Consider the following 26708-nt stretch of genomic DNA (forward strand, 5'->3'; position numbering starts at 1 on the left):
ATCTTAATCCAGGTCATACCCATTAAATGTGGGTTTCTTCAAGTCTTTGTCCTGGGCCCTTTTTTCTTCCCTCCATACTAATCTGTTGGCGAGCTCATGAGTTCCCATGATTTCAGTTCTTTCTGTGCAATTGATTTCCTGGATCAATTTATCCAGCACTAATCTCTCACCTAAACAACAGTTACACATCATCATTTGCCTCTTGTGCAACTAGAACTGGATATGCCATTTTGTTGTTCAGTCATTTTTAGTCATGTCCAACTCTCCTTGACCCCATTGGTAGTTTTCTTGGGCAAAAATACTGGAATGGTTTGCCATTTACTTCTCAATTTCATTTTACTTTCTTAAAATGAGGAACTGAGGCAAACAGGATTAAAAGCTTCAAAAAGATTGCAACCTTTTATAATAATCTTAAAATAATGATCCTGCAACATGAAGATTAAAAAAGAAAAATTTCAGAGACACCTAAAATAATTGAAATAAAAATATTATAAGACAGAAATAAAAATAATAGATTCAACTTATATAGTACCATACTTTAATGCTTATAAAATGCTTTTCAAATCTGCAACTATCTCAAAAGGAAAACTATATACTTTGATTTCTTGCTGAGGGGTCCAAAAAGCTTAGGTTGTATTATAAATATATTCATGCTTCCAAAAGTTTACTCAAATGCAGATGTAAAAAGAATGACTTTTTTAAAGCCAGTGCTATATCTTTTTTTTTTCTTTAACCCTTACTTTCTATATTTGAAGATGAGCAGCAAGGGTTAGGTAGTTGGTCAGATTTGAACCCAATACTCCCAACTCCAGAACTGGCATTCTATCTAGTGTGTTATCTAGTTCCACCCAGAGCCATGGTACCTTTGGTATAAGGAGGTCTTGGGAAGGAACTCCCTCTTCTGGTCTAAAATGTTTACTAGCTTTTCTTTTCTTTTCTTTTTTTTTTAAACTCTTACCTTCCATTATACAGATGACACCTGGATTCATATTTCCAGCCTTAACCTTTGTCCTGACTGATAATCCCATATCACCATCTGCCTTTAATTAAACATTTATTGTTTGTAATGATGGTAATTATAAATGTTTCAGATGTATTCAAGAATAAGGTAGACTAGAAGTTGAAAATGTGATATAATCCAAAGAGTTTTGGTGCTTAGAAGAAATTTTGTGATTAAAGTTTTTTTAATTGATGTTCTTTGTATCACTGAAGCTTTCCATTGACTCCCTTCACCCTCAGAGAACTCTCTATTCTAACAAAGAAGTACATTAAGTAAAACAAATCAACAGTTGCCCTGTCTGACAACATACAATTCATTCTGTACCTTTAGCCAACCACCTCTCTACTGAGAGGAGGGAAGAAAATTTAGAAAATGGAAGACAATTTAGAGATCCTCTAGTCTGACTCCTTCATTTTATAGCTGAGGAAACTGAGTCCTTCAAAGATTAAGTGACTTCCTGGATAAAGAAGCATGGTAGGTGCTCAATAAAAAAATTGTATTCCATTTTAGTATCATAATTGAGGCTAGTACCTACCCTGATGCCAAGTATAATATCATCATAGAATATTTCCCAAAAATGACTCCATAAGCTATCTAGAGCATGATTTGGAAGGAAGTGTGAATTCAAAACCAATTTTCATTTTAAGTTATTTTTGGGGAAAAAAAGGTCAAATAAAAGGATAGGGAAAGCTGAAGAGAAGAAAATTTCCAGAAAACAGTATATTTTACATTTTAAGAAAACTTACTTTTATGAACCTTTAGACTTAATGAATTTATAATATAGAGTGCAGATAGATTATACAGAATTTTTCAGCCTAAAAAATAACAGCATCTCTTGGTAAAATGTGATAGTGTGGTCTTGTTTACCAAAGAAAGGATAACCATTTTTTCCAACTGGTGAGTTAGCTACCTAAACAGCGTAGAAATTCCTATGCTTTGGCCAAAATGACAAATTGGAAATTGAAAGGACCAAGAATTTGTAGAATTTTAAGGGTCAATAGAAATAATGCTATTATAACAGAATGTTAGAACTTGAAGGGATTTTAGAAACTGCTTAAATCTACCTTCTTAATTTTACATATGAGGAAACAGAGACTAAATACCAAGGTCGTATGGCTAGTAATTAAGTAATATAGCCAGGTCTTAAACCCCGGTAGTTGTCATCTTTTTAAAAAAATGAAATTTTATTGATATTCCTTGTTTTAACATCATCCATATTTTCCACTGTTCATTCCTGCACTCTCCCATGTAGCCACCCCTTATAGTAGTGAAAAGGGGGTGGGGGTGGCAGTTCGGAAGGCAATTGAGCAAAACTAGCTAAGTACATTGAAAAAGTCTGACATTGTTTCAGTGTTCTATTCCCATGGAAGTGCATTCTCATGTCTTTTTTTGGGGGGGGGGCAGTTTAGTCTAATTTCCCAAAATTCAATTTATATTGTTTTGTTGGGGTTTTTTGTCTGTTCACATTGTCATCTTTTATATTGTTTTCCTGGCTTTGTTTACCTCTCTTGGTAACAAATCATAGAAGTCTTTCCAGGTTTTTCATTGTCACCATTTCTTAAAGCATAGTAATATTCCATTACATTTATATACCACAACTTTTTTTTTGTCATTCTATATAGTTGATGGAACCATCGTTTTTAAATATCAACCCTAGTATTCTTATACCTCCTCAGCATAATCTGTAGTGGAGAGAAATCTATCTGGACTCAAAGTTAGAAATCTCAAGGCTCAAATATGCCTTAAATTCTTACTAAACTCTGTAGCATGGGTTTCCTCATATGTTAAATGGAATTGATAATAACACTTATGCACAGAGTTATTGTGAAGAGTGAGATCTTGTTATATGAATATTACATAAAGTATTTTATAAACCTTAAAATACTATGTAAATATCAGCTATAATTAATATCATCTATCATAATCATAAAAGGCATAGCTGCTGTTCTTGCAGAAATATTTGTCAGTCTATTTGGGGATTTGTTTTTGTAAAATAAAACTTTAATTGTATCATAGAAGTCAATGAGAAATATATTTTTCCCCAATTTCAAAATGTACTTATTTTGTAAAAAAGTTAGAAGTACAAATATTTTAGAATAGTTCTAAATTTAATTTATCTTAAATATATAGACTCTCTCACTCTAGTAACTAGAGATATTTGGCATAAATATAACAAAAATGTCACTTTTGCATTTTGATATAACATGCTTTTGTATTATCAGACTTCTTGTTCTGTGTCCCATTTGCTTATTTATGATTTTAAAAATCATTACTACTAAATATTTTGGTCCCTTCATCTATTTAGATGCAAATATTTATTTTAAAAATGAATATTTGTTTTGAAAAACTAATATTTTAATATTTGCAAATGTGAAATTATTAGGATTTGTATTTTAGTTTCAATATTCTTGTCAGTTTTCAACTTTAAAATTATTATCTTTACTATTAGCTTAATATCTTTTTTTAGTAGCCTGAGTATCATTAGTGCTTATCTATTTAAGTGTACTAAAATTGGCTGTACTAATATTTTGCTTTTCATTTTAAGCAATTCATTGCATCTACCTTCATTTCAATATGATGAAGTTTAAATTATTTTGTATTTTTAACTTTTGTTCTCTAGGATATATTCATCTAATATAGTTCCATTTTTGAGGTAGTTTAGCATTTTATAGTTTTATTTATCTTCAAAACAATTTAGCTTTTAAAATGTATTTGAGAATGGGTAATACAATTTAAAATTCTTGTACAGAGTTTCTACAAATAACATACCTGGACATATAGGCTAGCATAGTGGATAGAGAACCAGTCTTGGAGTTAGGGAGACCTGGGTTCAACTCCTACCTCTGGCACATATTGACAATGTGACTCAAGGAAAATCACTCAGCTTTTCAGTGGCCCAGGAAGCTCTTAAGATTATGAACTACAAAGCAAGGACTGATCTGCATTACAGGTCTGGGTCATTCCCACATTCTCCAAAAAAGATAAAGAAAACATGTCTAACATGTTTAGTTTCTGAATTGATATTTAAATATTCATTTTTGCCTATTCTCCTATAGAGAAGATGGTGAACTAGAAGATGGTGAAATAGATGATGCTGGATTTGAAGAAATACAAGAACAGCCAGAAACAAAAGGGAATGACAAACAGAAAAGTGAGAGAGCCCACAGAAAATCAAGAAAGAAGCGCAAGAAAGAAAAAGAAAAGAAAAAATCAAAAAGGAGAAGACGCGAGAAACATAAGGTTAAGAACTACCTTTTTTATAATCATTTATGTTAAGCAATTTGCCCAGGGTCACACAACGGAAAGTGTCTGAGGCCAGATTGGAGCTCAAGTCTTAGTGATACCAGATCCAGTGCTTTATCTGCTGAAATACCTAGATAATGTTCTAGTACAAGATAATAATAATAACACATATAACAATGTGTGCCAGGAACTGTGCTAAGCACTTTATTTTTATTTATTTTTTTTAAACCCTTATCTTCCATCTTGGAATCAATACTGTGTATTGGTTCCAAAGCAGAAGAGTGGTAAGGGCTAGGCATTGGAGGTTAAGTGACTTGCCCAGGGTCACACAGCTGGGAAGTGTCTGAGGCCTGATTTGAACCTAGGACCTCCCATCTCTAGGCCTGACTCTCAATCCAAGTGGTTACCCATCCTTTGCTTGAAAAGGAAGCTCTACAGAAGAACCCATCACCTCTAGAAAAAAATTTTTTTTCAACAATGAGCTTCAATTTACCCCTTTCTAACTTGTGCCTATTGTCCCCATTTGTGCCCTTTGGGGCCAAACAGAGCAAGTCTAATACCCCTTACATGTAATCACCCTTCAAAAACTTAAATAGCTATCATGTCCCTCAAGTTTTCTCTTTTCCAAGCTAATTATCCTCAGTTCTGTAATCAAACTTTAAAGGATATACTTTGCCATACTGCTTACTCTTCTCTGGACAACAGCTTCCAGCTTAACAATGGCCTTAAACTGTGGTTCCTAGAATGGAACACTGCATGTGGAAGGATAAGGGTAGTGGGAAAGACCTGAGGAGAAAAGAGACAATTTGGAAAAGCCTTTATTGGGTGTAGGATTGAGAATCAATTAGGAAGATGAAAAAGGACAGTTTTGCAGCAGTGAGGGTCTAGTTGATATAAGAAATTAAGTTTGTCGTAGAGTACAGAATCCTATGTAAGAGTCTCTTTTCTCCTCAGGTCTTTCCCACTACCCTTATCCTTCCAAATTCCAAGTTAAAGACCTCCCCTCCCACTTTATTTAGAAAAAGAGGACATTTGTAGTAATTTCCTATTTTCTTAATCTTAACTATTCCCTGGTATAATCAATCCCTCATTTTTTCCTCCTTTACTCCTATCTCTAATGAAGAGGTGAACTTTCTCACCAAGGTTAGCCCTTGTCACCAAAGCCAGTGTTTGCCCTTGATCTCATCATCTTCCATAGACTGTACAGATTCCTCCCTCCTCATTTATAAACACCGCCTACCTCCCAGTTCCATCCCTGCTATCTTCAAACATGCCCAAGTCAAAACCATCACTAGTCCCTATTAACCCCTCAAGCCATTGTTCTGTGTTTCTCTTCTCTTTTTCAGCCAAACTCCTAGGCATATCTGATGTACTAAATACCTCATTTTCTTTCTTTCACTTCTCTACCCTTTGCAGTCTGGATTCTGACTATCAATCAACTGAAATTTCTTTCTCCAAAGTTAAGTTAATTTTCAGATATAATGATCTTTTCCCAGCCTTTATCCTTTTTTATTATCTCTGTAGTATTTGACACTGTAGACCTCTTGGATTCTCTGTTTTCATGGCACTGCTCTCTCTTATTTTTCTTCCTGTCTAACTCTTTCTCCTCAGTCTCCTTTGCAGAATCATCATCCATTCTCCAGCCTCTTAACTTACTTTGCTCTGAGTCCTCTTCTTTTTTCTTTCTGCACTGTTAGTGGCCTCATTGGTTCTATAGGTTTAATTATCATCTTTCTATACATGACTCCTAGATCTTTATCTTCATTTGCTCTTCTTAACACCAATACTACAACACAAACTGTTACATTTTAAACTTGGTATTCTCTAGCCATCTCAAACTAAGAATATCCCAAACAGGATTCATTCAATATCCCAAACATACTCATCTCTTCCCAATTTCCTATTACTGTTAAGGGCAATACTATCCTTACCTCTAGTCACAGTCTTATAACCTTGGGGTCATCTTCAATTCCCCACTAACCCCTACATATCCAATCATTTGCCAGATCATATCTTTTCTACTTAAATATCTTCCCAACATTTGTCCACTTGTAGTTATTACCCTAATTCAGGATCTTATCACTCTTACCTGGATTATTGCTATAACCCCCTATTAGTTCTCCCTGCCTAAAATCTTTCTGCACTCCATTCCCATCCTTCATATAGCTGCCAAAGTGATTTTTTTCTAAAGCCTAAATCTGACCATGTCAGGCTTCTAATTCATTAAACTCTAGCAGCTTCCTGTTGCCTCCAGGAGCAAATATAAAATCTTTCATCTGGCTTTTAAAGACCTTCACAGCTTGGTCTCATCCTACCTTTCCAGTCTTATTATGTATTACAAACATACATATTTGTGTATATATGTACTTATACATATGTACATTTGATGGTCCTGCCAGACTTATTCCCAACACTCTTATCCCATCTTCATGCCTTTGCCCTGGGAGTCCTTCCTCACCTCTGCCTCTTAGACATCTTTAGTTTTCTTCAAGACTCACTTCTATTGGTATCATTTTCATGAAGCATTACAACTGTCAAATACTAATTATAATAAATAAAAAAATTTACTTTAAAGTTGAGCTTTTATTAAAATTACCAGATTCTACAATAAACTCTAAAATTTATTGTTCCCCTTCCTAGGAATCCTAGAAAACTTCTAAGAGATATAGGTTAGGGCTACAGGGAGGGAATGGTAGTGAATACTGGCTTGAGGATCTATGTGGTAAATCTAGACCTCTATTTGTGATGATACCCACTCTGCTAATTAAGTAACTAAGACATAGATTTGTCTATTTGGCTATCAGCTTCATTATTACAATGCTAAGAGTTTGTTTCTTCTTTGGACAATAAATTTATGCTTAATAAAACATTTGTGTTTTTTTCCAGCATAATTCTCCTTCTAGTGATGATAGTTCAGACTACAGCCTTGATTCAGATGTTGAACATACAGAAAGGTCCCATAAAAAAGGATCTAGTTCCTACAGGGATTATGACTCATCATTTCTTCAGGTATTATTATTCCTTTAACTTAATCTTATCCTTTTATGTCCTTGTATTTTGATAAAATATCTTATAAAATACATATGCATTAAATTTTAATCCTATAACAAAGTCCATGCAGTAATCTTATTTATTCAATTTAGCTTTTCAATTTATAATTATTCATTTATTCATTTAAATCTCATTTATTTAATTTATCATAAACTTAATCATTTGTCCAATGGGTTATTCTTCCTAATTTAATTGTTCAGGTAATTAAAATGTTCCTTTTTAAGCACAAAAACATTTTAAAATTAATTTGAGTGTAAATTTTTTTAAAATAAATATGTTTCTTGTTTTCATAAACAGAATACATAATTCAAAATTTAAACTTTTCATAACTCAGTGTTTTCATTATTAACATCAATTATTTTAGTGTGCTGTATCATACTCTCTGTACTATTTATTTTTCCTCTATTCCTAAACCCCTACTCCCATGTCAAATAGCTTTAAGTTGCCATGGTTTTTAAAATCATTTTTGTTTCTTTGTTATTGGTCACTAATTGCTTCTGTTAAGTGCTCCTCTTTATATTAATGCTATAAGTACTATTCTTTCCTCTTAATGATTTAATGCTATTCATATGTTTTGAGATAGAAAGCAAGCAACACATTAATTAGAATTATGTATAGAATAAGACTAAATGGCATTTGAGAGTTATTTCTAAAGTGTGATGGAGAAGATATTGTGACAGCTATTTTAGTGCCATATGATTATTTCCTGTTTTTCGAATGTGTTCTTGGTAGATGATTTTGCTGGGGAAAAGGTATTAAATATAATTACTCCTTATTAAAATGTGTGATGAAATCATTGTTATATCCCTATATATTGTTACCTAAATCTTTTTTGTAAAGATACATTTTCCTTAGAGATAGAAACTATGGAAAATAAAAAAGGTGGAGAAGAGGCAGAAAGAGATGTAGACAGATTATTTTTTGTAGTGTTGAAATAGGATTTTTGTCACATAAGTTAACATGCAAATTCTTCATCTGGACCAATACTGTTTTTTTTTTAACCTTTACCTTCCATCTTGGAATCAATACTGGGGATTGGTTCCAAGGCAGAAGAGTGTTAAGGGCTAGGCAATGGGGATTAAGTGATTTGCCCAGGGTCACACAGCTAGGAAGTGTTTGAGACCAAATTTGAACCTGGGACCTCCCATCTCTGGGCCTGGCTCTCAATCCACTGAGCCACCCAGCTGCCTCCACCAGTCTGGTTTTTAAATGTATTCATAAATAGTTTTTAGAGTACTAATCCTCTTTTTATTATTATTTTTTAAACCCTACCTTCCATCTTAAAATCAATACTGTATATTGGCTCTAAGGCAGAAGAATGGTAAGGGTTAGGCAATGGGGATTAAGTGACTTGCTCAGGGTCACACAGCTAGGAAGTGTCTGAGGTCAGATTTGAACCCAGCACCACCTGTCTCTGGGCCTGTCTCTCAATCCACTGAGCCACCTAGCTGCCCCTGAGTACTAATTCTCTTAAAAGAAATATCCAAAGTTATTCTTAATCTATATAATTAAATTTTTCTCTGACTTAACTATTACTAGAAATTCTTATCTATACCATTTATTTTTACCTCAGAAACAGTGATAATACTGTTTTCTTCATTGATCATGAGCATTTTCATTCTAGAAGTACACCTGACTCACAATAATTCTGATGTCATTTTTGTCTTTTTTTTTTTACCTCACCAGAATCCTATCTACTTGTCATGGTACATTCATAGAAATGAAATATCCATTGTAAAGGTTGTTAAATTTAGTGCTTGGACTTAAATTATAAGAAATAATGTGGTCGCCAAAATTATTATATCTCAAGTCAGAAGTTTATTTACCAAAATAGAGGGGAAACAATAAAGTAGAGAAATGTGAGAGAGGTTAGAGAAAATACCTATACTAGTCCTCAGCCAGGAAGGCCAGTAGTGAGTAACCACATGGCCTCCTCCAAAATGGAAGCCAGTCTTTTAGGAAACTAGGAAAGGAGTCAGCCCTTTTCACTCACCCAATGAAATAGTCCAGAAGTCAGAATCCAAGTTGAAGCCGAGCTCGAAGCCCATAATCCAAGCCACAGACTTCAACAAAGTTTCCTTGAAGACTCTCCTCAATCAGAAGACTATCTCCAGAAGGCAATCTTCAGATTATCTTCTCCAAGACCATCTCCTCTGACTGAGTTCAGGGCTTGCTTTTATGGTGACTTCTTGTCTCCTCCCTCTTCACAGGGGCCAATCAGTTTCCAAATAGTCTAGCACTGCCCAGGGGGTAGTATTTGTGGGAACCAGTTCGCACCTTTTGGAGAGGTGAATACCTGTTGAAAGGGTTCACAGTTTTTGAGGGTGTGAAATCTTAAAAGAATGCACAAGTTTCTGACTGATTGAGTTTTTTAAAAGGGTGGAGCTCTCCAAGTATCTTGCTGGCTTCTCACCTAGCACTAGGTAGGGTGTGAATTTACTAAATGGTTTGCAGCTCCTCCACCTCCTACAAGCTTGTGTTGATTCAATCAAAAGGTAGACAAAAGAGAGTTAATCCTATTTTCTCAATCTAGTGAGTTACTTAAATTAGTGTTAACTCAGGATAGACAATAGAGTAAAGAATTCTCTTTCACACCATATATACCATTTTTTGTGCCCACATTAAAGTATGTTGCAGAAGGAAAAGTACCACAGCTAATAAGTATAACTGCAACAGAACACTGATTTCCCCATTAATTCTTTTTTTAAATAAGTTTTTATTTATATTTTTTGTTACTTACATTACCATAGTGTCCCATGTATCTCTCCTCCTCTCAGAGATTTGTCCCACATGACAAATAATATCTGAGGGAGGAAAAAAAGTCAGCACAGAAAAATAAAGGAAAAAAGCCCCCCAAAATGTGCAATGTGTAACATTTGTGGATTTCCTAGCACCAGGAAGGAGTAGTTTGGGGGTATGTTCTCATATCTCTTTACATTTATATTGTAGTTACTATATATGTTGTTTTCTTAGTTCTGTTCACTATATATCAGTTCATATAGATCTTTCCATGCATTTATGTTTTCATTACATTCATCATTTCTTATAGCACAGTAATATTCCATTAATTCATGTGCCACATTTTGTTTAGCCTTTCGCCAATTGATAAGTATTCTCTTTGTTTCCAATTTTTAGCTAGCAAAAAAAGTGCTGCTGTCAATATTTTGGAATATGTGGGGATTTTTTTCTTTTCAATTACTTCCTTGGGCTATAAGCTCAGAAATGGAGTCTCTGGTTCAAAGGGTATGGGCATTTTGGTTGCTTTATTTACATAATTCCAAATTGTTTTACAAAATGGTCTTACCATTTCAGAACTCCACCAACAGTAGTATATTGGTGGACCTATCTTCCCATACTGACTGTTGACCTTTTTGTTATTTTTGCCTGTTTGAAGGGTGTGAAGTGAAACATCAGGGTTGTTTCAATTTGCCTTTCTCTTGTTCATATGGTTATGAATATGTGGTAGTCCTTTTTAAAATTTATTTGGTCATATCCTTTGACCTTTAATCTATTGGGAAAGAGCTATTAGTCATATTTATTTGCTTATTTATTGTTTGTCTATCTTGGCTACCAAATTCTTATCAGAAATTTGATATAAATATTTTTTCCATTGTCATTTTCTTCCTTATTCTAGATGCAATAATGTTGTATGTGCAGAAACTTTTAGGTTTCAATTTCCCTCTTCTGATGTAAATATAATATTATGTTTCTTCAGTTACTTAACTTCAAACTTTTCTTTAAGTGGCCCTCTTCCCACTGGCTCTATTCCCTATACCACTGATCCCCTCTCCTTAATTAATATTCCCCCTTCTCTATGTCCCCTTCAACCATTCTTGTTCCTTAGTTTTAAATTTTTTTCCAATCCTTTCCAAAAAGGATTTCTCTCACTCTATTATACATCTCTTTTTCTTTTACACTAAACCTTTTATTCTCTAATTATGACTCCTATAATTTTATCTGATCTCTCTTTTTTCAGTGTTCTTCGTAATCATGGCTTCCAATTTTTCCATTTTAGGCTCTCTCCTCTGCACATTTTCCATTACTGCTTGTAGGACTTACCCCATAGATTTCCCTTTTGCTTTGTTCCTCATTTCCAGAACAGTACTGATTATTGCAGGTGTCAAACAGCACACTGCCCTATGAAAAAGGCCAATCCCCTACCATATCCCTGATTATGCAACACATCATTGATTTATATACTCTTTTGTTGACTTTTTTCCCCCTACATTTGCATGGAAATTTCCCTTTGTCCATGCTCTCCCTCTTTTCTAAGTCCCAGTTACACCTCAAGGTTTTAGTTCCATCCTTCCCATGGTAGGTAGATTTTTTTAAGCACCAAGTCTCACAGACTTCATCCAATGTAAGGCTCTAATCTCCCTTCACCACCCCTCTTTCTTCATTCATAGGAGCATTTATCAGTGGATCCTTGTCCTACCTTCTACTTCAAAGTAAGGCCTTCTTCCTTCCTACTCATCCCCATACCTTTTTCAGTCTTTCTTCTTCCTCACCCAATGCCCTATAGACTCTTCTCTTTCTGGGACCATAGGGACTGCCTTCCCCCTTGTTAGCTCTCATCACTGACTCCTCTCTACCCTTCTACTTTCCTCCCCACCTTTCATGCTCTCTCCCATGTTGTAATGTAGTCCCACCTTCACCTTTGCAGTCAGTGTTGCTGGGTTCTGCCCTTAATAGACCATGTCTGCTTCTTTACTATTATCTCTACCAGATTTCCACCTTCACCTTTGTTTCTCCCTGTACATTTATTTGTTTGTTTTTAAAAAACCCTTACCTTCCATCTTGGAGTCAATACTGTGTATTAGCGGTAAGGGCTGGGCAATGGGGGGTTAAGTGTCACACAGCTGGGAAGTGTCTGAGGCCAGATTTGAACCTAGAACCTCCCAACTCTAGGCCTGACTCTCAATCCACTGAGCAACCCAGCTGCCCCCTCCCCCTGTACCTTTAGAAAGAAGATTCTTTGTTGTTACTTTGTTGCTGCTACTATTCTTGCCTACTATATTTATTCACTCCTCCATTTCTAATGTTTAAAGAGTTTGAGAGGCAAATAGTCTCTTTAGTTCTTTGTTTCTTTCTAAAAACGCTTCAGATTCCTCTTTTTTATTGAATATTTATCTTTTCCCCCAAAAGTTAAGCTCAGATTTGCAGGATAGGTAACTTAGGGCTGCATCCTGAATTCCATTGCTCTTCAGAACACTTTCTATTCTTTCTTCCAGAATAGTCTTCCATTACAGTGGTACCCTGGTACCCATTATTAACTGGTTCCAGAAAGCTGAATACCAAAAATGTCAAGTACCAAATGAATTTTTCCCATAAGGAATAATATTGTAAATTGAATTATTCTGTTTTAGACAGCCAGAAAATCTAGATTTTATAAGATATTATATATATTAATGGAGTTATATTTTACTAAATAAGCATTAATAATACATAGACATGAATAAAAAACAATTAAATTAAATAATTTTAACCTAACTTTACTTATATTGAGAGGCGGTCATGGCCTAAGGGAGATAGTGGGAAGCAGAAATGTTGTTTGGAAGAGTGGTTCCCTAATGATATCTGAGGGCAACTGCCTTGAGTTCTGTCTCCTTTTCTGTCCCTTATCACTACTGAACCCAGCTTGATATTCACCAGGTGTAAGCTTCACAAGAAACCTATCCAATGATGTTTTTGTCTGTGTTTCAAAATTCCTCTAAAGTGGGAAATAATCTGGTCATTTAACAAATTTATAATTCTGCTTGTTAAAAACTTTTATTGGGGTAATGTTTTTCAACAAAGTTTTGCACTTCCACCCATTTTGTACACCTTTCTTTGATTAAGGAAGTGGCGACATCCTCCTTACATAAAGAAAATTCCCCTCACTAACTATTGCTGCTCCCTTTGACATTTGTTAGGGTGAAGAGAGCCCCTGTTAGGATGGTATAAATGGGTAACCAGGATTTTACAGAACCTGGTCAGACAGAGTAGTCTCTTCAAGACCAGAGAGCAAAAATGGCTGCCCTCTCTGCCTCAGGCCAGTGAGTAATCAATCTGACTGCTTCTTAGAGATAACAAGTTTTAATCATGTTGATAACTGGGTATGGGGTGAAGTAAATGGGTTGAGAATTATTCCCTATCTCTAATAAAACCTAACAAATTTCTTTCCCCTCCAACTGACTGTGATGGCAAGTCTCTTTTGTCCTCGATCAAAGTCGAGGATGCTCTGAATACACTCTCTGCCGGATAAATCCTTTGTATTCTTAGCTAAACCTAGGCTAAACCCACTTAGGAACAAGTCTTTAGATTGTAGATTGAATAGAAATGAAGTCAGACTTCAGGAGTGATCAAGTCTCCTCCTGAGAGTTCGATCAGCTCCCTCTTAGATCTTGTTTTCACAGTCACAAGAGAGTTATAAGTTTCAGTGGGTTTCAGGCTCTTTTTAAATTCTCTTTCAGGAATGTTTTTCACTTTCCGAAGGGTTGGAGCAGGAGTGTGGGAGCTGGGTGTCCCTCCAGATTCAAGGAACAACTCCCAGGCTGGCTGTTGGAATCCCAGCATTCCCCTCTATTTCCAAGATTCTAACAGGGTTAACCCCTGCCAGTCTTGCTTCACAGCATTCTGTGACACTCTCCTTGTAATCCTGTTGCCTTTCCAAAATCTCCTCTTACACATTACTGCAGCTTCTCAGTGTTGAGCTCTTCTTTATGCTCCTGAACTAATAGGTGATTCTTTGTTTCGGCTGGAGGAGGGAATGTTTCCACAGATTATGGCACCAACAAGTTCTAGCAAGTATGTCAAATCCAAGCAAATGTTGAATACTGTGATAGTTTGTCTCACCAAAAAATACCAAATTGAGTGAGTTCTGAAACTGTTGAGTACCAAGGCTTAACTGTATTTGAATGCCTTTTTTTCTTTGTATTTGAAGGTTTCTCCTGGTTGCTTGTAGAACTTGATATTTCTGACTATATTTCTTTGAGTCTTCAGTATTGGGTTTTTTCTGGTGGTGATGTATAAATTCTATCAATTGGAATTTTATTTTCTATGTTTAGAAGTTCTGGGCAATTCTTTTCTATTATTTCCTGTTAAGGTTTTTTTGTCTTGTCATTCTTTTGGGAGATCTGAGTTCCTTCAATTGTGTCTGCTCATTCTTTCTTCTAGGACAGTATACTTTGTGTACTGAGCATATTTTCTTTTGATGTTCTTTTTTTTGCTTCTCTTCTTCTAGATTGTCCTTTGCTTCTGTGTATTTGCATTTCCAATCTATTGTTCTCTCTTTTATTTCTTTGCTGAAGTTAGTCATTACAGATTAAAATTTTCTATTCTGCTCATCATTTTTGCTATGAGCACATAAATTCTGCACTCATAATTCTCATTGCTTTTTTAAACCACTCAGGAATAACATGTTGTGGTCTCATGTAGCCCTCAAATTCCACAGGATTCTCTATCTCATCAAGTACTAAATCATTTTCCTTTATTTATCAATTTTTATTCATAGATGTCTGAACTTGTATACTAGATCATATTTCTTTTTTGTTGTTACTGTTTTTCCTGTTGATTTATCTGTTTCTGTTCAAGGCTTTTGAGATGTGTTCTTCCTGAAGCCTTTCACACTTTCAGTCTTTTTCCCCTTTGTCTTCCTTATTACTTACTCATTCCTTCTTCTCTAACTATGGTTTCCTTGGGAACTGGATTTCACAGGTTTTTCAGCCACACCCCATGCTGGGCTCTTCATAACTCACCAGCCTGGGTCTCTGCCCCAGCTGACTTTTGGGTGGTCAGAACTGGCCTGATCTGGATTCTGTACTCTTTTTCTCAGATGTGGTAGAGTGCCATGCAACCCTTCACACACCTGGTGTTCTGTCCTGATGTCCTGGCCGATTTCCCTCATTTCTCAATACTCTGGTACCAGCTTTTAGAATCTATTTTCCTTGGCACCTGCAGTTCACAGCCTTGCAGAGCTAATGTTTCTGAGTTGTAGCTTTTGGCAGATTTTTGCTCCTTTCCTGAAGAGCTGTGGCCATGCTAATTGTAAAATCCCAAGCAAACTTCCTGAACCTGGAGTATGGATCTCCATGACATGTAAAAAAGGATGGAAGGGACCAGGGTGCAGGAATGGGTTTTGATGTAAGCCTTTGTCATGTCCTTGGGTCTGCTAGTATAGCATTACTGCTTGTAGGGTGGGAGGTCAGAAAGGAATACTGAGTGAGCTTATGTTCAATGAGCATCAATTCCTGGGTTTTCAGATTGTTGGTTTTTTGGGTTGTTGTTTTTTTAACCTTCTTTTGGATTCTGGGTGTAGAGCATGGTGACAGCTGAAGTTGATTTATCTCTAAGGCATAATTTTTGTTTCAGAGAGGTTTGAAAAGTTGTGAGGATCAGAGAAAAATGTCAGATCTGCCATCTAGTTGCTCCTATTACCAGGAGCAACTCCCCCTTAATTCTTATCTAAAAACTAGACCTCAAGGCCCCAACCTGATTGTGTCTATTAAAAAACATGGATTCCTTTTGTTCTTTGGTGAATACCTTGGGTAAACATGTGTAAAAGACAATGTGACATGATGGAAAATGAACATTTAACTGGTTTGAGGCTGACAAGAAAAAGTTTCCAAATTGAAAAAGTTATGTGGACAATTTTTTAAAAATACTTCACTCTATATAAGTAATCTCCTCATCAATAGATAAACAAATGGCTTGCTGCTTATAATCTGGACCACTGAAATCTGCCAGACAACATGTTTCAGAGGCCAGGAGTTGAATACAGGTCTTCCTGATTTAAACAAGACTGCTCTTTTACCCACTATGCCACACTGCCTTTCATGTTTTATTTAGTAAGGAAATCATATTCCAGCTTAATTTCACCTATAGATTCTTAATTCACTCATCATATATTGAGATTCAGATTTCATTATATTGAATTCATTCTTTATTATGAACATTTTCTCTTTCTAAATCTGCTTAACCTGTATAAGATTTTGACTTACTTTCATTCATTATTCTTTCATTTAATTCCTCTTTTCTTATAGCTTGTGAAATTGAATCACCATTCATGAACTGATTCTGTGTCTCTGATTATTGCGTGGTAATCACCAGTAAATAATCTTTATACATAATTGTTCCTTACATAGACATGTTGATCTTTTATATGTTTGTATGTTTTTCCAGAAAGTGGCTAAGTCTATTTTGTCTTTACTCAGCAGAGTTTGAAAAATGCATTTGTTGGATCTTCATTAAAAGGTTCATTTTTTTTTTTAGCCTAGTAATGGGCACAAAGAAACTAGGCATACTCCCACATATCTGATTAAATGTTATAACCCCTATTTGTACAGTGCTACAACTAATCCTGAAAAAAGACTTCTCTGGAGTATAATAATCATCTAAAAATAATTATAGGGGGTCTAAACATAATCATAGGCTCAATTCAAATCTATATTCCAGGGGCTTTGTAGAAAATGGAGATCTATCAAAGCATTAAAACTGATTTTTAGATTGTACTTTAAGGTTTGCCAAGGACTTTACATATATTATCTTATTTGTTCACAACAGCCCCTTGTGGTAGTTAGTACAAGTATTATTAACTCTGTTTTATAGATGAGGAAATTAAATTTCAGTGGTAAAGTGATTTGTCCAAGGTCACACGTTGGAGTAAAAATTTGAACTAACATATTTCTTGTCTGGGCAGTTTAGGTGGTACAGTGAGTGCCAGGCCTGGAGTCAGAAAGATTCATCTCCTTGAGTTCAAAGTCTGGCCTCAGACACTTCCTAGCTGTGTGACCCTGGGCAAGTCACTTAACCCTGTTTGCTTCATTTTCCTCATCTGTTAAATGAGCTGGAGTAGGAAATAGTCAACTGCAAAAGGAAATTCTTGGTTCTCTGTCTATTCTGAGTTTGCACTTGTGAAAAGGGAATCTTTTGTTCTCTTTGCCTAGTTGGAGGTAATACTTTGGAATAACAATAATTTAAGTACCCTTACATAGTACCTCACTAGACTGAAGACAGGATTAACTCTCTTTTGTCTACTTTTGAATTAATCAACAAAATTGAATACACCTATACCTAACCCTAAAGTAAGGGAAGTCCACAAACTTTTACTCATAGGAGGAGAGTTAACACCTCTAGATGTGAGAAGCCAGCAAGATACTTGGAAGAGCTCCACCCCTTTTTCTAACTCAAACAGTTGGAAACTTTTTTGATGAGAAATTGACATTCCTGGAGATATTGACTATATAAATTGACTATATAAATTGACTATCCTGGAGATAGTCTTCGAGGGAACTTCATTAGACATTGCGGCATGGATCATGACTTCAATTTAGACTCTGACTACTTGGTTGGGTGAGTGAAAAGGCTGACTCTCTTCCTAGTTTCTTAAGAGACTAGCTTCCATATTGGAGGAGGCGGCATCTGGCTGTCCTGGCTAAGGACTAGGATAGGTATTTTCTCTAACTTTTTTCATATTTCTCTACTTTATTGTTTCCCCTATATTTTGGTAAATAAAATGTGTCCAACCATTAAATTTAACCTTTACACAACCACTCCAGTATCTTTATCAAGAAAACCCCAAATGGGGTCATGAAGGATTGAACACAACTAAAAAAACGATTGAATCGCAGCAAATTTCTTGATAAATCTAGCATTTTTTCCACCATGTCATAGTGAAATCATCAATATATAATGAGAGAGCTACCAGGAATACTTTGATTGGGAGTCTAGGAGATCTGGAAAAGCTAGAAGGGTTAGTATTAGACATATAAATGGAAATATAAGATGTGAATTTGGGGGTGATACATAGAAAGAAAGGAAGGTTTCAAATGGATAATTAGGTGACAGTGATGTATGTTGGACAACTAAGTCTCTGGCAAAGATATATAAATTTAGTAATGTAATAAACTTTTAAGTTTGTAAACAGTAAGATATATCATTAAGCATTAGTAGAAATACCTTTTTCTTATGGGGATTTAGAAACTTTTAACATATAGATCTTCAGACAGCCTCAAGTAATAGGTTATTATTAAATCTTGTTTATTAGCATTTTCATTAGAGGTGAAACTACACAAACCCCATGACTCAATTTCTTCTTTTTCCTAAATTATCTTGTTTGATCCTCACAACACCTTGTGAGTTAGCTATTATTGTCCCCATTTAACAGATTAGGAAACTAAGGCTGAGAACAGTTTAGTGATTTTCCTAAAGTTCACACAGCTAGTATCTGAGGTTGGATTTAAACCCAGATTAGTTCTGATATCTTACTCTAAGTGTAACCTAGGATAAATCTCTTAAGCTCTCTGAGCCCCAGTTTTTCTTGAAAAACAAACCAAAAAAAATTTTCTTTTTGCCAATTGAAAATTTCTATTTTCCCTCTCTCACCTCCACCTCTTCGTTGAAAAAGAAAGAAAAAACAAAATTGTTGTAACAAAACATATAATCAAGCAAAACAAATTTCCCTATTGGTCATGTCCAAAAAATGTTTCTGATCTGTGCCTTGACTCCATCATCTCTTTTTCAGGAGGCAGGTAATAACATGTTTTATCAGCCTCAGCTATTATAATGATCACAGTTCTTAAGACTTTCACTACTTTTTTATAATATTTGGGGGTTTTGAGTAGAAGCCTTTATAATATTGTTATTAGTTTATATGTTATTGTCCCTATTCCGTTCACTTTATTTCACATCTGTCAGTTCATATAAGTCTGTATAGTTTTCTCTGAAATCATCTCCTTCCTCATATATTAGAACATAATAGTATTCCATCATATTCACATACTATAATTTTTCAGCCAATCCCCAATTGACAGGCATTTCCTTAGTTTCTGGTCCTTTGCTGTCATAAACCAATCAAAAAAAAAAAAGAGAGAGATGTTACAAATATTTTTGTCCATATGGATTTTTTTCCTTTTTCTCATATCTTTAGAATATAAACTAATAGTGATCTTTCTAAACCATGACCCAATTTCTTAAAGCATAACTAAATCTCAGAACTGGAAGGGACTTCAAAGGTGATCTGGTCTAAACTAGAATTTCCCTGACAACATAACTAATAAATCATTTGTCATCCAAAAGGTCTTCAGCCTTTGCTAGGAAATGTCCAATGACATTCTTCTGTATATTTGAAAATCTGTTACCCTAAAAAAGAACTACATTTCCTGGGAGCCCACTGACTTCCTGTTGTTATGTACTTTCTGTAGACAGAGGATATTAGTGAGTGGGCAGTCCTCTTGGGGCTCTTTCTTGGGCTTGCAGCCAGCATGGTGGCAGTGGTAAGCTAAGTGCAGGGATTTTATTTTATTTTATTTTATTTATTCATTTATTAGAACCCTTACCTTCCATCTTGGAATCAGTATTGGATCCAAGATAGAAGAGTATTTAGGGCTAGGCAATGGGGGCTAAGTGACTTGCCCAGGGTCACACAGCTGGGAAGTGTCTGAGGCTGGATTTGAACCCAGAACCTCCCATCTCTGGGCCTGGCTCTCAATCCACTGAATTACCCAGCTGCCCTCAAGCACAGGGATTTTAAATGGGCTGATCAGCCATGGGCACGTGGTCTTTATTTTGTGTCCCCTTTATTCCTTGATTTCTAATGATCATTAACAAATCTACTAAAATATAACATTTTTATTATTGAGACTAATTTTAATTTTTACACTTCCAACAAATATTACTACTTCTTGAGGCAGTCCATTTCAGTTTTTTAATAGCATTAATCCCAAGGAAATTTCTCTTTGCATTAAGCCTAAATCTGTCTCTTTGCAACTTCCATCTATTATTTCTAGTTCTGCTATTTGGGCCAAGCAAAACAAGTCTAATCCATCTTCCATGTTCTTCAAATACTTGAACAGTTGTCATGTTCCCTCCCTCCCTAAAGTTTTCTCTTCTATAAAGAAGATGTGCTTATTCTTTCACTTGATTATCATTTGGCATGATCTTTAGGCCTTTCCCTATCCTGGTTGCTCTCTTTGGAGTGCTGACACAACACACCTGGAAAATCATTTTTCTAACCTTAGTTCCAATGTCTCCCTTAATCCTAAGATCACATTAGAACTTTTGGCTGCCGTATTTCACTATTGACTTAAATTGAGCTTGCAACCCACCAAAACATTCAGATCTTTTTCAGAAAAACAAAAACAAAAAACAAAACAAAACATTTTCTAGCCATTCCTCTTCCAACCTTTTACATGGGAGATTTAATTTTTTTCATGTTAAGTATACTTCATCATCTTATTAAATTATGTCCAACTTTCTAATCTGTAATCTTTTGAGATTTTAATTCTGTTCAGTGTATTAGCATTTTGTGTCATTTGCACATTGGATGTGTATATTGTCTTTGCCTTTATTCAAATGATTAATAAAATTGTTGATAATCACAGAGCCCTGAAGCTATCTGCTAGAGACGTCATTTGAATTAATATCAGACCATCCTGCATCTCTACTGTACATTTCTAAAATTTTGTGATACTAGAATTCTATAATAGTATCTGGTACATACTAAGTACTTACTGATCAATTGATTGATTCTAAGATGAGCCACTAATAGTTCTTTCAAACAATATCTATTTAAAATTATTTTCTTGCCTTTATGAAAAATGAGATTGTTTGGGGGCAGCTAAATGGCATAGTAGAGAGAACCCTGGGCCTGGAGCCAAGACCTGAATTCAAATCCAGGACCAGGTACTTACTGGCTGTGTGACCCAGGACAAGTCACTAAATCTCTATTGACCTTAGTTTTCTTCAATTATAAAATGGAGATAATAATAATATCTACCTCCCAAGGGTTGTTGTATGGATCAAATGAGATAACACTTTTAAAGCATTCAGCACAGTTCCTGGCACTGTATAAATGTTAACTATTTTTATTATAATTTTCATCAACTATAGTTGTTGTAACTAATCAGATTTGCATTAAATTTTGAGGCCTAACATATCAACTTTTCCCAAGTTAACAGATTGCCACTTAATTCAGAAAAAAATAAAGTTAGTATTGAATAAATCAAATAATCTGAAAGTATTGATGGGCCTCCAGAAAGAGCTAATTATTCCTAAGAATTTATTTGTTGATTATATAAAATTGATTCCTTCTACTAGACTCAAATATATATATTTTATTTTTGTTAATAAAATCATTAATCTTTTTATAGGATATAATCTCTTTAGACATGCCATTTGTAAATTTTGTAAATATGAGGATTTTTACATATTTTATTCCCAATCTACCTTATTCTCTTCTCATTTTGAAAATGCTCATTGTATTATTTCAAAAAAGGAATATGGTCCTATAAATTTTAAGTTTACCATATGAATGATCAAAGGTGAAAAATAGAAGCTACAATAACATTAATCATATATTTTAATGGCCACTGAGCCCAGTTTTTTTTTTCTCCTGAGGGATTATTTTGGGGGTGTCTGAGATTAGTACAAGATGATCTCCCAGGTCTATTATAACTTTATAGACTTTCCAAATAAGTTTGTTTTTTTTTATTTATTTCTATCTCCAGAATCTAGCACAATACTGGTACATAGTACAAGTTTAATTGCTTGTTGAAGATTTATTGATCCATGGATTTATTAGTGTGCATATTCTCTTCCATCATGGCTTTATAAGGAATACAATTTAGTAATTTGAAATTACTTTTTGGTAGTATGATTTATAAGCAAAGATAAACAAGAATAGTTAGTACTTATCACCTCTCCTAATCCTCATCAGAGAAGGGAAATAAATTATTAGGCTATACTGTATTTAATTGAAAATTTCTATTGTCCTTTTCATTTAGCATGGACATTTATCAGGAAACTACATGATATCACAGAAAAGTCAGCATAATAAAAAATCAAAAAATAAAGACTATGATGATTATAGTAACTACAGTGATGACAACTTTGATAACTATAATCAGGAAACAGAAGAAGACTTTGCTGATCATCTTAAACAATACAGACAAGCTAAAGAAACCTCAAACCCTGCTTTAGGATCACCATTTCATAAAGAATCAGGGAAAAAACAGGGAATGAAAGGAGTACAGCCAGGTAAGTATAAAATTGAAACAAAATCTGTCAAATGCTTTTCCATAGCAGAATTAAGTAGGTGGGTCTTTGGACCCAGTACAGGCTTAGTTACTTTATAAATGTAGCCTCACTCATGATACGGCTTCTAAGGACAAAGTTATTATGAGATTTTAAAAGATTTTGGTTTTGTTTTTAATTTTTTACCAGTTAGAAGATGACCTGACACGTTTTTAAATGAATATTTTAAAATGCTAATAGCCTATTTTTTTCTTATTATGTATTATTAATTAATCTATACACATTATTTCTGAATAAGAATTATCTATATTTTTATGTAAATATATTCTTATTCATTTATGGAGCATGAGGTGAATATAAAATAAGTTTTTAGATAGGTAACCATGATAGTAAGAAGAGTTTTTTAGTCTGGACCTGAATTTCATCAATATAAGGATCTCATGGTGAGGAAATTCCCCTTACTTATATAGATTTACAACTATTCTAAAACTTAAAATCTTAGCGTTCAACCTATAAAAGTTAAGTCTGAACTAATAAATCAAACCACCCCCCTTCCTTCAATTTTATGAATTATTCCTTTTCTATGGTTTTGCCCTATTCACTCTTAGCTCTTCCTTCAAAATTCTGCTGCTGTTTAACAATGTCAGATGAGTCTAAAGATTAATTTCTTGGAATAGCCTTTTTAAGTTAGAAAAAAAAACTCATCTGCTACTTAAAATTTTTCACTATCTACTATTTCATTATCCCTTTTTTATGTAACCTGATCCTAAAAAGTTTTGTATCAACCAGATTCTTGTAAATAACTATTTTAAGTGAACTGCAGAATTTGATTTCAAGAGAATACTGTAGTTAATCTTATGAAAAGCAAATTATTTTGTATCAGGACTTACTACCCTTTAATTTTGTAAATCTGTTTATATCAGTTTTTCTTGAAGCAAAATGCCACTATATTGTGTTTTTGGATATACAACAACAACAATAAAAAATGGAGAATGCACTGTTAATCACAGATTATTTTGAAGATTCTACTTTTAACAAATTTGTATGCTGTTCTTCTATTGCACTTGAAATATATGTTTTATTTTAGTTGATCAGAGGAGTAAAAGTTTTAGTGTTTGTCGTGGACGTGGCTTGCCAAAAAAACTAAAGCGCAAAGAGCGTGGCCGAGGGAGAGGCAGTAAAGGACCTAATGCTTTCTCTGGAACAGATGGCTTTCAAGAGGTAATAAAAATAGACATGTAAAAAAGAGTTGATGCTAAGTTCTTTCCAAAATTTTAGCTCTTCTTAGTACAAATATAGTATTAACATTTTTAACATCATAAAAGACTGTAAGAAAAATAAAAAGGAAATTATGTTTTATTTTAGTTTCATTTTCATCAAATAAATTATTTTTGTGAACTTCTAAATTGAAGAGCATAATCAATAGAGGCCTACCCTTGAAAGATGGGTTTAAGTTCTGATCCTGCCTTATTCTGGCTGTGGGACCCCAGGAGTTCATTTTAACTTTTCAGTGCTCTGGACAGCTCAGTAAAAATAGTGATTTCAGGGAAGCTGATGACCTGTTTTGGTAGAAGGAATTTCCTTACCTAGGAGACTCCCTATACCAGTAAAACTATAGATTTAGACCCTCCCTCTATTTGAAATTAAAACTGTAAAACTCTTTTGCCTTGGTTTTTCTTCCCTTTGTTTTTCTCAAGTAGGATGATTGAGAAAGAAATGATAACGTTTCTGTAATAGAAGAAATCTAAAAGAATGAAGAAGTGTGATTTCCAGTAGCATCATAACATCCTCACTTCTGAAAGTATAGAAACAAGCCCTTGCAGCCCCTTCTTAGTCATATTGACCTTTAACTATTACTTTTTCTCATTGAAATAGTAAAGCCAACATGTAATATGGTTATTTAAACTACTTTTTAACCAATGTTATGACTATAAGATTAAGAGGTTTTTTATTTTGCACTTCTCAGATTGAATATGAAAATTTCAGAGTAATTTTTAACATTTTACATTTTGAAAAAATTTCTCTTATTTTCCAAGTTATCTAGAAATATTAGGATATTGGGAAAATCTAGGAATATTAGGAAATGTGTATTATATTTTCAAATTTATTTCATTTCCTCATAGATTCTGAATATCAGAATTTTATCCACTATATTCAACACCTTATTCACTTTATTTTACTGTTTTATTTACTATTTCCTATAATCTCTTTTCTTTTTATTTTTACAACATAGGTTTTTGTTTTAAATAGTCAAATCAGGGTGGCCAAGTATTCTAAGGTATCAGACTTAAGGTTTCCATTCCTATCATAACTATTCTGGTCACTGGAAGGCATGGTTTAAAAACCTACTTCCAACAGAATCTTTTATCACCGTGGGAATATGTATAGAATGCTGGATTAGAAGTTAAATGATCTGAATTTGAATTTATTCTGCCATTTACTTCCTACATGTCCTTGGGCAAGTTACTTAAACTCTCTAGAAATCAGTTTTCTTATCTGTAAAATAGTTTAGATTAAATGACCTCTAAATTCTCTTCTAGCTCTAAATCTTCAATCCCATAAATCACTGTAGGAGTATAGAGCAAAGACCTACATTTTGGTCAATATATAAGTAGCTTCTTTATACCATAGATATTAATTAGAAAATTCCAGTTTCTTTGCACCCAGAACCAGAGAGAATAATCTGGATTCTTTGAATTCCCAGAGTTAAGTATTTCTAGTTTGTAAAAGTGATAGATAGAATTAGATTTGCCTGAGAAATTATTAGTATATAAGTGCTTGGAAGGTTTCCTCTATTGTTATTTTTTGCAGTAAATGTGTACATTTGTCTTAGTGCTGCCATCTCTTGGTAATTCAATGAACTAACTACAACGTTAAAGTCAGGTACACTAGAGCAAAATATGATCAAATAAATATTTACTGTGCCCTTACTATCAACTATATCAGCAGCTTTATTCATGTTTATATTCTTGTTACAAATTGATCCAGAAGACATAACAAAACCAAGTAAATGGAAAGATATTTCACTGATTCCCCTTGTAAAGGCAAATAAAGAGTTGGAAGAGTCCCCAACAGTAATTTTTTAAAAAACAATTTTTTGCAATACTTTCTTATCTCATTGATCACTGTCATGAGGATAATCAAACAACTATTAAAATTTTTACAGTGTTATGTGCCAACATCCATTGTAGAAGACAAAGTAAAGAAATCACACATGGAATTTGACAAATTCCTCCAAACCAAGTCACATTTATTAATACTTGGTAACTTCAAGGCAAAATGAGGACAAGGAATTACAAAAGAAGCTACATCAGAAAATAACAGTCCATATCAAAAGGTCTTAGAGATCAAAGGATTGTAGACTATCAAAATGCTTTACATTTTCAGATCATGAATACTTTTAAGAGACACTGGATATGTGGAGTACCAAATGACAGAATGACAAAAGAAATTAACTGAATCTTGAGATAGGAAACAACTGTTTGTAGATGTAACCATCACTTCAGAATATCTTCACTAAAACCATCTTATAAATGTTTAGTTAAAATGAACAGTAAATTCCAAATTAGAAGAAAAGTTAAGCACAAGAAGGTACCCTGTATATGATAACTGCAACTCCAACTCAGCATCTTTATGCAAGTTACGGACTCTGAAAAATGAAAAGAGAATGTAAAGACTTTGTTTCTAATTAGCACTTTATGGAGACGTTTGCTTGATATGAAACAATTGCTACAAGAAGAGGGCTCAAATGTCCAGAAACTACCTCAGCCTGCAAAAACATTTTTTGCTCAGGGGAAAGATATGGCAAGCATATACCTCATCACTCAGCTCAAACTAGTCTCTAAAGTCACCAACAGATCTTTTAGTTGCCACATTTAATGACCTCTTTTTGTCCTCCATTACATGTAAAATTTTTTAAATTAATTTTTTAAGTTTTTCATTCCCCCTCCCCCATCCCTGAGACAGTAAACAGCCTGATGAAGATTTTACATGTGCAATCATGTAAAACATTTTTCCATATTAGCCATTTTGTAGAAGAGATCACAAAGAAGAAAGAAAGTGAAATATAATGTATTTCAATATGCATTCAGACTTATCAGTCCTTTCATGGAAGGCAGATGGTATTTTTCATCATGAGTCTCTGGAATTATCTTGGATCACTGCTTTGCTGAGAATAACTAGGTTATTCACAGTAGTTTGTCAAAAAATATTATAGTCATTAGGTACAATGTTTTCCTGGTTCTGTTCATTTTGCTTTGCATTGGTTTGTGTAAGTCCGGATTTTTCCAAAATTATCCTGTTTGTTATTTCTTATAGCAAAATAGTATCCATCACAGTTATATACCACAACTTGTTTAACCACTTCCCAATTGTTGGGACAACCCCTTAATTCCATTTCTTGGCT

At 34.3% G+C, this 26708-nt stretch overlaps 1 protein-coding gene across 4 annotated transcripts in view; it reads left to right on the plus strand.

Annotated features, from left to right (window-relative positions):
* Positions 1-26708, plus strand: part of ZC3H6 (zinc finger CCCH-type containing 6) — an 85606-nt gene that overhangs the window by 23489 nt on the left and 35409 nt on the right. For all 4 annotated transcript variants that reach the window (XM_056813786.1, XM_056813787.1, XM_007476590.2 and 1 more), the window contains exons 2-5: positions 4057-4240; positions 7130-7252; positions 22054-22306; positions 23391-23524. In XM_056813786.1, coding sequence (XP_056669764.1) covers positions 22078-22306; positions 23391-23524 — 363 coding nt within the window. In that variant the 5' untranslated portion in view covers positions 4057-4240; positions 7130-7252; positions 22054-22077. The remainder of the gene's footprint in view (positions 1-4056; positions 4241-7129; positions 7253-22053; positions 22307-23390; positions 23525-26708) is intronic.

This window comes from Monodelphis domestica, chromosome 1, assembly GCF_027887165.1.
Source record: "Monodelphis domestica isolate mMonDom1 chromosome 1, mMonDom1.pri, whole genome shotgun sequence".
Lineage (NCBI taxonomy): Eukaryota > Metazoa > Chordata > Mammalia > Didelphimorphia > Didelphidae > Monodelphis > Monodelphis domestica.